Source organism: Coenobita brevimanus, chromosome 14 (assembly GCF_032717465.1).
Source record: "Coenobita brevimanus isolate Jiangsu-jjx chromosome 14, ASM3271746v2, whole genome shotgun sequence".
Lineage (NCBI taxonomy): Eukaryota > Metazoa > Arthropoda > Malacostraca > Decapoda > Coenobitidae > Coenobita > Coenobita brevimanus.
The window spans coordinates 15,093,706-15,111,818 of NC_136967.1; the positions used below are offsets into that span (position 1 = coordinate 15,093,706).

Sequence of the window (18,113 nt, forward strand, 5' to 3'; positions counted from 1 at the left end):
AAATTAAATACACAGAAAGGCTGCCTCCATCCATTTATCAACATATCTATCTATCTATCTATCTATAGTTAGACTCCTTAATCCCGGAAGGGGTTGCCAAAAAAGAATTGCCTCATGTCATTCTGTCCTCTGCCATGAGGCATCCATACATCTCATCCTCGGTCTCCCCCTTCCCTCAGCCTTTCATTTCACTTTCATACACTCTCACAGTCAGTCTCATTTTCCATTATCTTCATAAGACCTAACTATCTCAAGGAACTTCTGATATTTTTTTTCAGCACATTCACATCGACAGAAAGGCGATGACGCATTGCTGATATACATTCTTTCTGTTATCATGATTTTATTCAGCTTAAATCCCACTGATTCAAAAGCTATTAATGAAGGCAATACCGGTACCGTAACTACTCCAGTTCTGAAAGCCTGAAGGTGAATAAAAATGTCAAGAGATGGTATGAACAAAAAGAATTCCTTGTTTCATGCTCGCTAATTTCAGACGAATCTATTTAGCTTGCGAGAGACTGGATGATTCAGATATAGATTTCAGTAACCCCTTCATTGCTTGGGTATTCACCTAAGCTTCATTAAATCGTCTGTCAGCAGTAAGAATAAAATAGCTAATGACAATGAGTTAATATCAAGTTGAAGACTGATGGACTGCTGGGAGTACAGATATTGACAGACACACACTGACAGAATTATTGTTAGAATTATATATGCTGAGGCCAAGCTGTCTACACTTTCGAATATCCACATCTCATAAAGTACGGTCATATATTCACACAACTGTTCCAAGAAAGAGAAAATTGCTCCTCAAAACCCTTTCTTCCATCTGCCTCCCCAGTTTCTCCCTCGGCATCTGTTCAACATTCATTCATACTAAAAAGGAAAAATTTACCATGGCACATTTAATTTCCTCCAATAAAACGGCAGAGAATGAGTTAATATCAAGCTGGAGAATGGCGAAGCGTGAAAGTATGTGGAGTACTGGAATTCTCAGCCCTTCAGCAACCTGTTTGGATATTCTCAGCGCGAGATCAAACACGAAGGCGTTTAATTAATTCAGGTTGGCTCTGACTCACTCACTTTTTGACAAGGTTCATTGAGGCGGATGAATGGCAAGGGGGAGGAGTCGGAGGATGTTACGTGATGGTGGAGAGAGAGAGAGAGAGAGAGAGAGAGAGAGAGAATGATCAAATAGAGCAACAGAACACAGAAAATATGGAGAGAAAATTCCAAGATAAACAGAACAAAAGGCACGTAGTGAGAGAGAGAGAGAGAGAGAGAGAGAGAGAAGCAAAGCAGAGAAGGCCCGTTTGTACAGCATTTATTAATATCTAGGAGTAAATAAGGTCTGGAAACTTACAAAGGAGAGTATTTATTAGAGTCTGCTGTTATACTGATGAGGAACTATTTATACGGGTTTGTGCAGATAAGCTTAAATCCGTATTGTGGTTGTCTAGAAAATTGTGTGTGTGTGTGTGTGTGTGTGTGTGTGTGTGTGTGTGTGTGTGTGTGTGTGTGTGTGTGTGTGTGTGTGTGTGTGTGTGTGTGTGTGTGTGTGTGTGTGTGTGTGTGTGTGTGTGTGTGTGTGTGTGTTTCTTCTCTTGTAACTAATGTTCCTATGTTTGAAAATCTTACCAGCAGCGTAACACTAGGATGAAAACAATTTAAAACTGGAGAGAGAGAGAGAGAGAGAGAGACAGACAGACAGACAGACAGACAGACAGACAGACAGACAAACAGACAGACAGAGAATTATCATCACAATTCGTAGTAGCAGTAGAAGTAGTAGTAGTAGTAGGAGTAGTAGTAGTAGTAGTTGTATTGGTTCCAACGTCATTTTGTCTGGACAACCAAATGCCACATCCCAGGCCCTGGCCCTGACCCTCATGAAGTACCGGTACCGTATTGTCATCTTCCCTATTATCTCTTCCTTCCACTACGTTTTTTTTACTTTCTTCAGTTCTCCCGCCACAATTATTTGTCTATGACCAGTCATTCCTAAAGCAGAATTTACTACCGTTCATTTCACACCTTTAAATTCTGTTTGGTTCAATACTCTGGGAATGGCCAAGTACAGAATAACTCAGAAATTTCATAACAATGAAAGAGTAACAAATCTGTCAGGTTTCACTACTATCACCTAACTGCCCTCTCAGCTCCAAATACGACTTGTTTACGGCTGATACCACTTTTGTTACGACCACTGCAACGGCCACTACGTTCAGCTCATAGCCCTGCCCAATACGGGATCAGGGACGAGGGCCGCAATATGACCTAAATTTACTCCCTGTCCACTACAGTGAACAGCCTCATTAATCAGTGTGAAATGCCCTACTGTAAACACTATACCGCATGTAGGACATAGGTCTTCCAGTATGTGAGGTCTTTTATAAGTTGAATATAATCGGCTGGAGGTAATAAGAAGGAGAAATAAGCAATATAGGCATATTTTAAGTCTTTCAATGTCGGACTGCTTTCATTACATGAAATAAACACATTTGCGGTGACAAGAACAAGACAAAAGTAACATGAACACATTTTTATCCTTACAAAAAAAAAGTCCATTCGTAACTTAAATATCGTGTGGAGGTAGCAAGAATCATGAAGACGTTAATTTTAGTGATGAATTTCTCTAACTCCTTTAGTACAAGACACCTTCCCTCAGCTAAATACAGTCGTCCATGTACAGCAAGAATATTAAAGGCGCTACGGTGCAAAGGGTAAGTGAAAATGCTCACTTGCGAAGGGGAATACGGTGCTCACACAAACTCAGGTAAAAGAATTTCATATTACTTGTTTTTCTGCCTTGGCTTACCTGATAATACTCGTAGGCTACTTATGAAGCGAATGTATATAATGATGATAAACAAGAAACTTTGAGAGACACGATTTTCTTTATTTTACTTTGCAATAAGCTGGTAGTATGAAAGGGAATTGCTGAATATGAAATTTAGATAATGACACTTCTTTATTTCGTCTTTCGCCATACACCGGGTATATGTCAATATTTGGATGGGGAAATGACGGCAATGAAGATGAAAGTATGAATGGGGAATTCTTTTGGAACGGGTAATCTAGTTGCAAGTGTTCATCACGATCGATCGGTACAGTTCAAGGAGTATTTTTGTTTTAACTTCTCAAGATTTTTCATCTTCATATCACCTTATCAACTAAGAACTGAAACTGAAACTATGAAGCAGGAATACTTTAAGAATAGAAAAATAGATTCATGTCTTTATAACATACTATCTGCCAATGCCCAAGGGTAATTTATGCTCTTTTCTTTTTTTTCAAATACTAACGAAACTAACAGCATGAAAAATTTAAACGGTAGAACATTAATCGTTGGCCTTTATCATGAGATATGACTGCAATCGAAGAACATTGCCCTCCATGAAAAAGTTCTGCCTCGAACGCTTAAAGAGTGTGAAGAAGTATTGTGCTCATGAAAGTTGAGACAGAGGGAGAGACACGATATTTCTCTGTCATCCAACTTGATACCAGAACATTTAGAAGTGAATGTAATAAAATTAAATAGAAAATGGAACTAAAAATATGAGCAAATTTTACGACAAAAATAAATGGAGGTGTTCATTAAGAGTTGAGGCCGCCATCCTAGTTCAAATAATTCAGATACAACTTATCCCTTTATTGCCCACAATTCCCTATTTTCATTCTAGCTATCTGACAGACTAAAAACTGGAAGTATTAACCCCGACGACAGAACTACGAGGCAGGAAATTTTTTTTTTTTTTTTTTTTTTTTTTTTAATGGGTAAAATCACTTTAGGTCTTCAGTGTACCGGTAATCTTCCACCCGAGTCCAAAGAGAATTTATGTTTCATTTCTTCTTAATTGGCTTGGAAATAGAAGCAATAAAAATGCAGATGAAACTTAGAACCAGGAAATAATTTTAGGAAAGAAAAATACCTTTTTTCATCTCAGTCTATCTTTACATAATTTGCAATTCAAGGAGGAATGTGCCTTCAGTCCCCCCAGTATATTCATTTTCATTCAACCTGATCGACCTGGACAGGAAACACGAACTTAAGAAACACTGGCAAATTATAGGAAGGATATATCGTTGCATATCTTCACCACAACCTGTCACAAAATTCCACAGAAAACTTGTATCTTCCTTCCCTTGTCGACATCCCGAACGAACAGAGAATCCAAACTCAGACCCACACAACAGAGCGACTATCAAGAAACAAAGTACTCTGCCGGACAATAACAGAGACAAACGACTACCCTACACACTAGAACGTACATTGCTTCCATGGACACCAAGGGCGGGATAAAAATGAAACGTACTCCTCTTCCTCCTACACGTATGTTTAGCAAATGCTTAAACCCTTCGATCTGTTTATATTTAATTTATTCATTTATTTATTATCTATTTATTTATTCCTTTATCCCTGTTATCTCTAGATTACTGTATTCACCTTTGGATAGATTTCTGAGAAGGAAAAATTAAATGATAAACCTATATTAACTTCTCTACGAGGATGTTTGAACGTGAACACCCACAACTGAGCGACTGTCAGGAAGGAACCAGTAGTACCGGTATGTGAGTGTGAGACATCAATAAAGACAAACGACTACACTTGCTAAATACACAGTACAGTACACTCTGTCTCCGTTCATACCAAGGTCGGGTCAACGGTCGTGTTCTTTTTGTGGAGTAAAGAAGAGCCTTACTCATGTTTCCGATGCATAATTGAGACTGGCAAACACACAAGGCTGCAATTGGGTATTCAGCTTACACATTATTAACCCTGAAGGATATAGTCGCCTTTGTCTATCTGTCCTGCTTCTCTTACAACGACGTTATTATCATTTACGGTATATTCTCACAGAAGGCACACATTTCCATCGTATCCCAAACCAAACTCAAAGTATGGATGCAAATTAATCGACACAAAATCGATAAACAGTGGTAACAATCGATCCTGTACTACCCACCTCGAGGTGTGGGGACCCGAGGCTAGGATACGGTATTCCAGTACATTTAAAGGTAGATTTTTATCCCACCCCCAGTGAAAGCAATATAGACTATGATCAAAAAACCTCCAGTCACTGTTGAAGATCGTAACTAGTCTTTGGGAATGGCCAGACAGTGACTCCAGCTGCAGCGTTCCACCCACTACACCACCAGCCCCCTCCCCCACCCACACACACACTCCCACCAAATACATATACGGTAGCCATACAGATGCTGGAAAATAAAAAATTTTCGAAGTGAAATCGGACCTCCATCCACAGTTGCCGAAACCTGCCTTTTTTCTTTTCTTTTTATTACGATGATTTGAAATTAAATTTTGGCAACCATCAGAGCATCTCTTTCATCAGGGAAGTACTGACGAAACCTTAATAAAAAAAAAAATGTCAAAATTCCATCGACCGGCTTCCAGCACACCTCTCCACCAGCACTGACGGGATCCACAGCCACTACTCCCTCACTCCCCACTCCTAACCCACTCTCCACCCACGATGCGCTGAGAGAGAGAGAGAGAGAGAGAGAGAGAGAGAGAGAGAGAGAGAGAGAGAGAGAGAGAGAGAGAGAGATTCTTCTCATGTCACTCTTTTCCATTTTTATTTCATACGAAAAGGGATCACTGAAAGAAAAGAATGTATAGAAACGAATATACAGGTAGACTGTCAGATGGATGGATAAAATATTTAGGTAGGCAAGTAGATAACGGCACAGACTGACCCAAAGAAATATAAACAGATACCGTACATGTAAATACAGACAGATGGATGTATAGACTAGACAGATGCAAATGACATGTACCGGTATATAAAAACACATATATGGCTTAAAGGTATCAACATGCAGACATATACAGTATGTGAATGTGTTTATTTCATGTCAAGTCTTTTTTAATCCATCATTCCTGGATACCAAAACATCACTACCTTCTCTTACTTGGCAATGGTAGACACAGCTCATGTTCACTCAGTTTCATATCTTTTTTTCCACGAGTCTTTTCCTTTTGGTGTGTGTGTGTGGGGGGGGAGGGGATGCACGGTTAATGAGGGAAGGATGGATCTTCACTTATTCCCAGGAGCTTCCCTCGGTGTAGTGGCTCCTTCTCTTTCTAACAGTCTTCCCCGTGCTGAAGCTCCTTCTCTCTCAACGAGCCTTTCCCACTATCTACTTTTCCTACGAGTCCTTCTTTATACAGCGACTCTTCCTCTTCGTAGGCCTCGTTCGCATATAACAGCTTCTTCTCTTCCTACGTATTTTCCCTGTATGACGGCTCAATCACATCCCATGAACCTTTTTCCATTATGGTTACTCCTCATCTACCCTGGCTGGCCTTTCCTTTTCTTCCTGCCCTGGGTTCTTCACTTCCCACAAGCCAATCTGTTCCCATGCAGCGTGTCATCCTTACTCGCTTGCAGCCCACAACTCCACCCAATAGTCAATCGGGGACACTGTAGCATCCCTGAACCTCACTTGTCCACCTCGAGCACGCTAACTGGATTAGCCTATTTTCAATCTGCTCTCCAGTCAACAGGGAAACAGGTCGGTATTTAGAACGACTGAATTTTGAAGTACTGATGTTCAAAATTTGTTCCAAACCATGATAATGTACGATCACTGCGATACACGGATTGCTTTGTGGAAATCCGCAGTTTTTGCTTGTAAACTGTTTCGAATTCCATACTTTTTCTCAATTGCTAATATCGGGTATTAATATGAAACTGCCTAAAGGTGTAAAAACAAGCAGAAAGAGGAATGCAATGCCTTAAACACGTAGGCAATAAATATTGGTAATTGAGAGGCCGTAGATGTATTCCAGGACTATAATAGGTTTTACGTTAGCCTGTTTAGCTATGCACTTCTTAGAGGCAAACTCGAAACCAGTCAAATTTCATCTTTAAGTGAAATGCAGAACCGTATCACTCCATATCGAAGAAAACATTAAACATCTTTAAAGGGATGAATAACGAGATGTTTTCGGTGGACGTGAAAACAGTTTTGTACGAACTGCTACTAATGATAACTCTCTAATCATCTACCACCATCATCCTTCTGAGATATATATAACACACACACACACACACACACACACACACACACACACACGTTATAATGTTCTTCAACGAATGGCATTTTGAAGTAACCGAAAGTTTTGAGACAATCACACACACACGTTATAATGTTCTTCAACGAATGGCATTTTGAAGTAACCGAAAGTTTTGAGAAAATCACACACACACACACACACACACACACACACACACACAAGCGCGCGCTATAATGTTCTTCAATCAGTAGCATTTTGAAGTACCGTAATCTAAAGCTTGAGAAAATATCTCACACACACACACACACACACACACACACACACACAAAAACGAATAAACCACAGCAAACTCGTCTACCAATGTACAGTAGCCTCTTAGCAAATGTAGCAGCCTTAATGAGCTGCCCACAAGCCACGCCTGTTCAATCGTCAGGTGGGCGAGCCACGAATAAAGAACGAGCTCAGTTGAGGGCAGGCAAATTAATGGCAAGACTGCACAAATAGGAATATAATTACGGCAGAATAGCTTTTAAATAACGCTGATATGCAACTCGTGACAGGAGTAAGGAAAATTATCTTGAATTACCTTCTCCTCAAAATAGTAAAAGTAAAACAACTATGTAAAAGAATAATTAGCTAACTCGAATTAGTTGGGTCTTTACATCATAATGTCCTTAACTATTCAGAAAGAAGAAATTATACCTAAGTATCTGAACTGTGTTTGTAAAGACACAACAGTTTTGGCCCGACCTGGATCCCCATCTCTTAGGATGAAATCCTTTGAGCAGATGTTATCCTAGTTCAACTGCAGCAGCGAAAGGGTTTAACAGTAGGGCTCATTCTCTCTGACTTCTGAAGACGGTATCAGCTGAATTAAACCGTCTGGTGTAGCCCGAATAGTCCTGAGAAAATTCATAGCACCGACTGGGTTACAACTCTTTCATCTTAGCTTGGCCCAGATTTTCGTCCTTTTATGAACTGTTTCACGCAACCCAGCGGCAGAAAAAGACAATGCTGAAACTTTCCATAGCACTTCTTCGTGACCAGCATCAAATTCTAGTATTAATCTATGTATAAAACCACTCGGCAGTCAAGATGAAAAGATGGCAGCTTTAGGTCAAGTTAGAGTAAAAACCGTATAGACATCATAACAAGACAGCATAAAGCTTATAGACAAGATATCATACTTATATTTCTCTCAAATGAGCAATTCGTCAGCTGTTGGTCTGATTACAGTACTATCAATATCAGGGAAAGAAAAAAAAGAGAAAAAAAAAATCAAGAAAAAAAAAAAAAGCGGACAGAGTGAAGGAGAGTGAACTGCCTTTTCCATTATATTAGTTTTCCTACCAACCATCACCTCCTACCGTATTTCCATTTCTTCATGTTACCTACAAACAAAACTTCCTCCACTACCGCACTACATTCGCTTTCCTTGTCTATCCGGCTAGGATTATATATATATATATATATATACAGTATGTGTGTGTGTGTGTGTGTGTGTACCGTATGTATTTATGCATACAAAATCTTTCTCTTGTGATTCCTGCATTTTCATTCTTTCGTTGAGTTCTTCCTAATCCCCTGTATTAGTCTTTATTTTCCGCTGAGTATATATATAGTATACCGAACCGCCACTCAGCATTTTCTTTTTCGTGGAAGGAATTATACCCACATATTTATTCCATCACAACAATTCACTGCGTTGTGAAACGAAAACACTGCTCTTTTTTCATTTGGGGTCGTCCTACAGATTTCTCCCTCCCCTACCTCACCCTATTGTTTATCCTGTTTATGTTTTGGCTTATGCCAATATAATAACAGGTAGAGATATGAAGTACCGTAAATAGAGTCTGAACAACTTCCGCTACTGTTGTGCACCTGTCGCTAACCGAGATACTGAGCCAAACCGGTAACGGTAAAGTAGACTTAGTAGCACTACATTCTGAGCGATTCATTATGAACATTTACTCCTTAACTTACAGTATTCTACAATGCTATGTCTTTTTAAGATTGACATAGTTGGCAAAAGCAACATAAAGGAGGATCTGAAGGTGTTATGGGCAAAATAAATCTCTAAACAACTGGTATTATGAAATCATTCAAGGTTACCAGAATACGGGCCATTGTAAGCACTTTTACTCTTGTAATTATTATGGTTGGATAAACAATGTTGGATGTCCTAGTAATGCTTGGAATCAACCATCCAAACAAACACAAGCGTCAACAATGATTACAACCTTCTGTGGGTCACGGTAGCACCAATCTGTCGGTACCGGTACTCTCCGCTGCCTTCCGAGAACCATCAGTATGAGAAATGCCAAGGACGACCTGAGGCCTGATTTAACAGCAGTAGCAGGCACTTTTTTTTTCTTTTTTTTTCATGCTTATGGTGAAATCTGGTCCGCTAGCACCGTAGGGTGGTGTGTTATGTCTTCCTTCCAGCTCAGATTTTCCTTCTAATCGTCTTCACTGCCTGAAGTCTCTCCCAGTCTGAAAAATATCGTCTGACAGGGGCAATAATAACACAAAGACGATGTCCTGGGGGTAAATGAAGATGGTTTCTATTTATTTCCACTACAGAGGTTGCTCTTAGACCGAACAAAACTGTCATGCGATAGCTATCAAGAATACTACACTGACTTTGGTAATTAAGGGCTTAAAGTAAACTTTGAGCCACCAGAAAGTGGTACGATGTATTGTGATTCTCCACGCAGCTCGGACTTTTTCTATTCACTCTATTTCAATAGATTCAAAACGAGGCCGTACTGATTATCATATTAATTATTACTCTCTCCAGACGATTCAATCTGCAGTGGACTTTTCGAATACGAGGAATTAGATATAAAATTCATTATGTGTACAGTATTCCATTCGCTGACGGAAGTCTAAATCCATTATTCTGACCTTAGTTAGAACACTTTACAATAAACGTCCTCAGACTAGAACACTTAAATCATTAACGAGATCTCGTAGTGAAGGGGCTTACACGAGGTGAATTTGGAGCCAGCAGAAAAAGTTTTACGATTTGTTGTAATTTCCTCGCAGGTCAGTCTCTCATAAGGCAATCATTCCCTTTTAAGATATTCATAAACTACTTAGACATTCCGTTCCCTGGACGTAGTCAATTCCCCGCGGCCTTTAGTCTACTTTCACACAAATCCTTCCCTTCACAACACTTACCCTCATCCTCAGCCTGGCCCTCTCCCTTTACCCTCACCCTTCACCCACAACCTCACCCTTCCTCATCCCTCCCCACGCTTTACCCTCACCCTCACCCTTCCTTATCCTCATCCTCACCCTTACCGTCGCACACCCTCCCTTCCAGCCTCATCCTAACGCCCGTCTCACGCAGTTGGTCAATGTTCTTACTGAAGCCTTGACTTACTGACCTTAATACCTTCTGTTTGTCTTTTATTAATTTGTTTTTTGCTTCAAACATATAATTTTCTCTAGTAAAGGAGAAACAGCTCGCACCGAAAAGATTAAAGTCTCCAGTAACCTCTGAGAATGAAGAAACCCTGCCTAAAATCTTGCTACGCCAAACGATGTTACTCAGATTAGGAGCAACTCAATATAATACGATTTTTATAAACACGGAGGCACAGTCGCAGTCATCGATCCCTTTCTACTGCCTTGACGCCGTGCCCACACCCAATACATTTTAAAGTAATCGATAATGAAATGGGCTGGAACCTTCCTTTATTACTTCGAAACCCTAGATGCCTAAAAGAATTATTGGCGAGTTTCTACTGACCAAGGAGGCCATTGATACTCGCTCAGTCTGTCTACCCTGCAAGTTACCTACACAACCACAACCAAAACTGACCCGACTCAGCCCAAACTGAACAAACCGAACCAATCTAGACTAAGATAAGAATAATTACCAAAAAAAATCTTAAGTTTTCACAAATTTCTAGTCAACCAGTCAACAGAATTAAACCGGATTACTGAACGAGATTATCCAGTTACTTCCAGCACTCATTTCATCCGTCCTTGCCTCTGGGATACTGATGAAAGAGGGTCCTTGGCTCAACGGAACATCTTCATTAAAATGGCCTATTTCATGCCGTATGTATTTTCTTGCCACCGCCTGACGACTTTATTTAGCTCTGCTGGGGATATATTAGGTTACAAAGGGGTTGATGGAGACTGATTCTAACCCCCTGCTACACAAAATGTCTCCGAAAGTGATCAGTATCATCAGGATTTAACAAGACAAAAACGATAATTACGCCAGCGTAGCAGAGGTGTTACATACAGCCCCTAGAGGATTGAAGAAGTGCTGATGAGAGGGATTAGTCTGGCTCAGTTAATTATCTCCCGAGTAAGTAAGCTTCATATCATGTTACAAAAGGACGCCTACTCCTTATCTCTACCAAGACGATAATGAAGATCGGCTCGTGACTCGCATTACACACTCTCCCGCTTAAAGGATTCGAGAAGTGATGCGGAGGCGGAGGTGTTTGATGAAGTTTTTATTTTATTGATTCTTTCTGGGGTGATTTTATACAATTTAAGAGAAAGCCAGTGTAAAAACAAAAAAAAAAAAAAAAAAAAAGAGAAAGAAGGAAAAAAGAAACTAATGAGAGCTATATCTAACACCAGTTCAAAAGGTCTCTTAGAAGCTGAGTAAAATCGTCTGATGAAAGGTACAAGAAAGTAGCCTATATAAGACACGCCTGGCTTCAAAGGGTTGGGTATGATGCAGTTAAAATCTTCATATAGACTAATGCTTCCTTACGCCCTTCACATTGCCACCATTTAATTCTCAATATAACAAGCTTACAAATATCCCAGTCACAAAAGTCAGCAGCTAATGAAACTTAACTGTTCTTTTCCATACCGTACTTCGTTTCTATACACAATATGCAATAGTACTCATCAATCACGTTTTTTGTCAAATGGGAATAGCCTCTAGCCTAATTCTACGTATACAGGTACAGTTGAAACAATGCCATACGGGAGACTTAGTACCATCTCTTCTTGTTCTCATTTATTTTCTCTTGATAATCTGGACCGTACATCATACACCGACTGATGGCTTATAATAGAGCTTGTCTTATCACCGCCCTGTAACCCGACGTGGGGATATAATTATGGGAAGCTGGGGGTCATATTCTGATAAAGTGAGAAGGCTTTTACACACTACTTCCATGGCGACTGATCCTGCATGTTGCACCTTAATACTGTCATATGTATCATTATAGCTTTCAGTTATTGCAAAAGTGAGCGCAAATAAAATATCAGAAACAATAACGCAACATAAGATGAAAACAGAGTAAGGAAGTGGTATGAGACCGCGGAGAAGAATGCGGTACAAGTGACAGCAGTGTCTGCTACCAAAAAACTGTTTAAAGACAAAATTATTTAACAGCTAAAAATACCGGTGCACAGAAATGATATTAGTAACGACAGCAAGGTCTTCAGATACTTAAAAATCCTATGATAACGAAACATATCACATTTATAATAATAATAATAATAATATCTGCATGCACTCCACAAACTCAGGTGTTTTTCAGTGTTATTCATAATACAAGATACTGAACGCTAAAACCTTCAATACAGCGGATCTCAAGTACACTGAGGAAAACTGCCTGACTGTAGCATGCATAAAATAAAATTTAATAACCGTCTCGAAATGGAAGGGCTGACATAGATGGTTTCTAAGCCTTCAGCTACATAGGTAAGAGATACAGTTACGATTTTTCAGTGTCTGTCAGATAATACCGCACATTATCACTAACGCAGGTAGAAGGCAATAATTTAGGTCCCGTATTCTCCCCTTAGCCTAATTTTTTTTTTTTTTTTTTGGGGGGGGGGATATGGATGGTTAATATCTTTTTGTATGTTATTGATGTGGAGTATGGCGATGTCCGAAGGAACTGTAGGCCAATACACAAAGGACAGTAAGTTGTAATGAACAAAATAGATTGCTTGGGAAAAGGTGTTAGGGAGCTGCCTTATCGGGCGAGAATACGGGGCCAGGTACAGGCGTCTCATCTCAGCTAGCCTAAATAAAAGCGTCTGGCGGTGGCAAGAATTAAAAAAAAAATAAAGTCATCGTACTGGAATTCATGGTTATTGCACTCCTTCACTAGAGAGAGAGAGAGAGAGAGAGAGAGAGAGAGAGAGAGAGAGAGAGAGAGAGAGAGAGACTGAATAATTCCAGTTCGCCGAAGTCTGAAAAAGGGTCGAGTCCCTGTGTGGATCAGATCTGAATAGGTAGTACTGAGCAGGAAGCTGAGTGAGTAGGCTATACAGTGAGATGAGTTGATAGAATGAGAAGGAAGAGTGGCCTGTGTTAGGGAAGCAGAGTAGATATACGGCGAATGACCCAGTAGGAAGAGTGGACTGAATTAAGTAGCTAGGCAGAGTGAGTATAATAAGGTGGGATGAGGAGGTAGGAAGAATGGGAGGAGTGGAGTGGGTGAAGAAGCTTAGCAGAGTGGGTATGAGGTGAGTTGAGTTGGTAGGAAAAGTAGAACATGTGGGCTAAGCTGAATAGTCCATGAAGAGTACAGTAGATATCAGGTGGGACGATTTGGTAGGGCATGTAGGAAGGGTGGGCTAGGTGAGTAGGTGGAAAAGGTACCCGGTAGAGGCTGTTAGGAAGAGTACAGAGTGGATGTAAGGAATGGCGAGTTGGTAAAGTGGGAACATGTGGCACCCAAGACAGGGTTAGGCTAGCAAGGAGAGTGGGGTGAGTTGGCAAGGAGAGTGGGGTGATTTGGAAACGAGAGTGGGGTTAGTCGCTAGATTAAGTGGGTGTAGGATGGGCCGAACTGACATGTTGTGTTAACAGGGGGAGTAAAGTGAGTACAGAATAAGGCAAATGAAACGTGGGCTAGTGATTGGGGTGAGTTGGTAGATAAAACGAGTAGGTGTGACGAAGCAGAAGGTAGGGTGGGTGAACCTGGAAAAAAAAAAAAAAGTACAGGATGGGACGAGGTGCTAGGTACAGTAAATGGTAAGCAGACTGGAGTGAGCTGACATATATGGAAGGTCAAATGAGAGAGGAGTTGGTAAGCAGAGTGGGTACCATACATGGTGAGGAGAAGTGGGCGGTAGGTAGAATGGGATGAGTTGGCCTGTAGAGTGGAATGAGTTAAGAGGTAGAGTGGGGTGAGATGGTTGGTACGGTGGGGTGAGTTGGTAGGTAGAGTGGGGTGAGTTGGTAGGTAGAGTAGGGTGAGATGGTTGGTAGACTGGTGTGAGTTGGTAGGTAAAGCTGGGCGAGTTGGTAGGTAAGGTGGAGTGAGCGGGTAGATATATTACGGTGAGTTGACGGGTAGAGTAGAAGGAGTTGGTAGGAAAGGCGGGATGAATTGGGAGGTAGAGTGAAGTAAGCAGGCCGGAAGTGTGGCGTGAGTTGGTAGGAAGAGCTGGGAGAGTTGAAGGAAGAACGGGGCGAGTTGAAATAACAGTGTGTTGAGTTGGTAGGAAGTGTGGGGTGAGTTGTAGGAAGTGTGGGGTAAGTTGGTAGGACGCGTGAGGTGAGTTGGTAGGAAGTGTGGGGTGAGTTTGTAGGAAGTGTGAGGTGAGTTGGTAGGAAGTGCGGGGAGAGTTGGTAGGAAATGAGGGGTGAGGTGATAAAAAGAGTGGAGCAAGTTGGAGGACGGGCGGGGCGACTTGAAGGAGTATGCTGAGTTGGTAGGAAGAGTGGGATGAGTTGGTAGTAGTAAGGTGAGTTGGTGGGTAGAATGGTGTGTTGAGATAGGTAGAGTGGGGTGAATTAGCAGGTAGGGAGAGGTGAGTTGGTAGGTAAAGTGGGTGAGTTGGTAGGCAAAGTGGTAGAGCTGGAAGGTAAAGTTGGTCAGTTGGTAGACAGAAGGGGTGAGATAGTAGGTAAGGTGGACAGAATGGATGGGTAGAGTGGGCAGAGTTAGTAGTCAAAGCTGGCGGTGTTGTAAGAATTGGTGGGTAAAGTTCGCTGGTAAATAGTGGTGTGATTTGGTAGATAAAATGGGTTAAAGAACTGGAAGGGGTTGGTAGGAAGAGCGAGATAAAAAGGTAGATAAAATGACGTGAGGTGCTTGGTGGAGTGAGTGTAACGTGAGACGAGTTCGTAGGTCAGTGGGTAGGCTATAGGGTGGAACGAGTTGGTGGGACGGAGTGAGTATTGTGTGAGATTAATTCATGGGTTAAGTGAGCACAGTATAAACTGATAAGCAGAGACAGTATAGGGGTGGGACGAGTTGGTAGGAATAGTGGGTATTGTGTGGGAAGAGCTGATAGGTACAGTGAGTATTGTATGGAGCGAATTGGCAGGTAATGTGGGTATAGTGTGGAACGAGTTGGTAGGAAACGTGGGTACAATCTGGGGGAGTTGGTATGAAGAGTGGGTATAGATGGGGCAAGTTGGTACGCAAATTGGGACGAGTTGGTAGGTAGGGAGGCACAAACTGGTACCGGGTAGGTAAAATGTGACGAGTTGGTAGGTAGGGTGGGAGGAGCTGGTAGGTAGAATGAGTCGCGTTGCTTGGAAGATGAGTTAGTAGGTAGGGCTGAATCAGTTGGTGGGTAGGGAGGGACGAGTTGGTAGGCAGAATATAACGAAGAGTTACTAGGTAGGGTGGGACGAGCTGGTAAGGGTAAACGAGTTGGTAGGTTGGGTGGGATGAGTTGATAGGTTAGGTGGGATGAACAGATTGATAGGATTGGACAAGGTGGTTGGAAGAGTGGGATGAATTAGACTGGGATGAGTTGGAAGGAAGATAAGGGTGAGTTGGCAGGCACAGTGGAGCGAGTTGGTGGGTAGAGTAGGACGAGTTGGTTGGTACACTAAGATGAGTTGGTAGGCAGAGTGAAGCGAGTTGGTGGGTAGAGTAGGACGAGTTGGTTGGTACACTAAGAAGAGTTGGTCGGCAGAGTGGGGCGAGCTGGTGGACAGAGTAGGACGATTTGCTTGGTACACTAAGATGAGTTGGTAAGCAGAGTGGGGCAAACTGGGAGGTAGAGTAGGGGGAGTTAGTGGGTTGAGTGGACCGAGTCGGTAGGTAGAGTGGGGCGAGTTGGTAGGTAGAATAGGGCGAGTTAGCTGGTAAGATGGGCACTGAGTGGAACGAGTTCGTAGGTAGGGTGGGACGAGTTGGTAGACGGGATGGGAAGAGCTGGTTGGTACAATGGGATGCAGTGGTAGCTATGGAGGGTATAATTTGGAACGAGTTGGTAGGTAGGGCGGGAGGAGTTGGTAAGTGGGATGGGACGAATTACAGTATTACGTGGGGTGGTTATTAGGTCGAACAAGTTAGATGGAAGTATGAAGCTAGAAGGTAGTAAAGAGGGTGAACTGGTTGGGAGACTGAATATATGATGAGAAGAGGCGGGCGAGTCGGTGGTAGGTAAAGTAGGTCAAGTTAAATGTGACCCGATCCGGTTTACTACATATTCGCCAAGACCACACTACACCTGACCCGACGCTAAATTCTGTGACTTGGACGCATTATGCCCTAAACGAAAATTGTGCATTGTTAGGCTGTGTTGTCTATGGATTATAAACCACGACATCACTGTGTTCATTTTCCCACTTGAATATGGGGTCAGGTACTCACACACAGAGATGGTGTTAGATGCGACGCTACCTATGGATGAATTACACCCACATATGATACCGGTGACCGTACGCTAAGAGACAGTCTCTAGGTTACCTACCTGCTTTTGTGGCGACCGTGATGGTGGCCTGGGTGATGAGGAAGGCTATCGCACACGTGGCCATGCTGACTCCACACGCCGCTCCCCGCCCGCCACTACTACTTAGGTTTACAAGGGCCACTGCCACACACCACTCGCCACTCACCTCGTCCTAAGACAACGCTCTCTTACACTCACTCTTTAATTCATTATAATAACTCGCGACTAACTTTCAATAAACTCGGTACAGTACGCTCACAATCTCTTAACTGTACTTATTTCTATGATCAACTGTGAGAATAACCAGAGGAGTTCAATCATATAAGCTTCAATTCCTGGGTCTGGTAGGACAAATATTATCAACTGTGTCCCGGTGAACTTTCCCGGGAGACCACTCAGCAACACTCCACCCACCGAGCTCGCTGGTCCGCCACTGAGCACTGTTTGTCGGCTACTGGCGCTCCGACCCCTGGAAAGGCCAAAACTGTCGCTTAAGGTTTAGTTATGTCTTAGGATTTAGCACTTCAATCTCTCTACATTACGTATAGAGAATGAATTTATCAAATTCGGTACAAACATCAAGCATATTTTACTTGACCTACCCGTGTTTTAATAATTTTGTTATCTACGAGTCGTGTGCCTGGCAGCAGAGCGCGGATCCATGCGAGGTTGCCGATTGTGTTTGCGTAAGCTTTACGTGCATTGTGTATTATTTTGTATACATATTATTCAGATCCCTTTTAATTCATCCCATTTGTGGTACTTACCTGTGCAGATAAGAAAAAATACGTAACATTTATTGTTTCAGGGCTAAACTCACGCCGGACACGTAAATCTGCATCTGTTTGTTCCATCATGTAACTAATGCCCAGTCTAGTTGAACTGAAAAAATAGACCGATTTTTTACAGAGCCCGAATTGAAAATCAAGCTGACGATCAGCACGAAACCGGGGTAGTCAAAGCTGAATGGCACTGAGGGAGGGAGGAAAGGAGGGAGGGGGAGGGGAAGTTAGGGAAGGAGACAGGATGCGACACCGAGGAAGGGAGGAAGGGAAAGAGTGTATCTATCTGTCCATCTATCTATAGCCCGACGCCCTAATCCCGCAAGAGTGTATACGGAAGGAAAAATGATGGGTGGAAAAGAAAAGGAGAGAGAGAGAGAGAGAGAGAGAATGGAATGGGAGGGTAACTGAGTAAAAAAATGGAGTGAAGAAAGTGAGCTGAGACGGCAAGAAGGAGGCAGGGAAAGGAGGGAGAAAGCGTGTACCCTTGCTATGGAGCCACTCGTTACCTCTGCCTGATACCACTGCCTGCAAGGGGCTAATCTGCTGCTGTGACGGTAAGTAGTGCCTGAAGAGAATACCCTGATGAGAAGCAATTCATACTCATTTCTTATCAGGTAAATCATCATTCTATCCCCTTCCACACGATG

The 18,113-nt window shown here is 42.1% G+C and overlaps 1 protein-coding gene across 1 annotated transcript in view; it reads right to left on the reverse strand.

Moving 5' to 3' along the window:
* Positions 1–17,085, reverse strand: part of LOC145419116 (adhesion molecule nephrin-like) — a 322,976-nt gene extending 305,891 nt beyond the window's left edge. Inside the window, exon 1 of the mRNA XM_080287362.1 lies at positions 16,703–17,085. Within this exon, the coding sequence (XP_080143488.1) occupies positions 16,703–16,766 (64 nt within the window). The 5' untranslated portion in view covers positions 16,767–17,085. The remainder of the gene's footprint in view (positions 1–16,702) is intronic.
* Between the last annotated feature and the right edge of the window lie 1,028 nt (positions 17,086–18,113).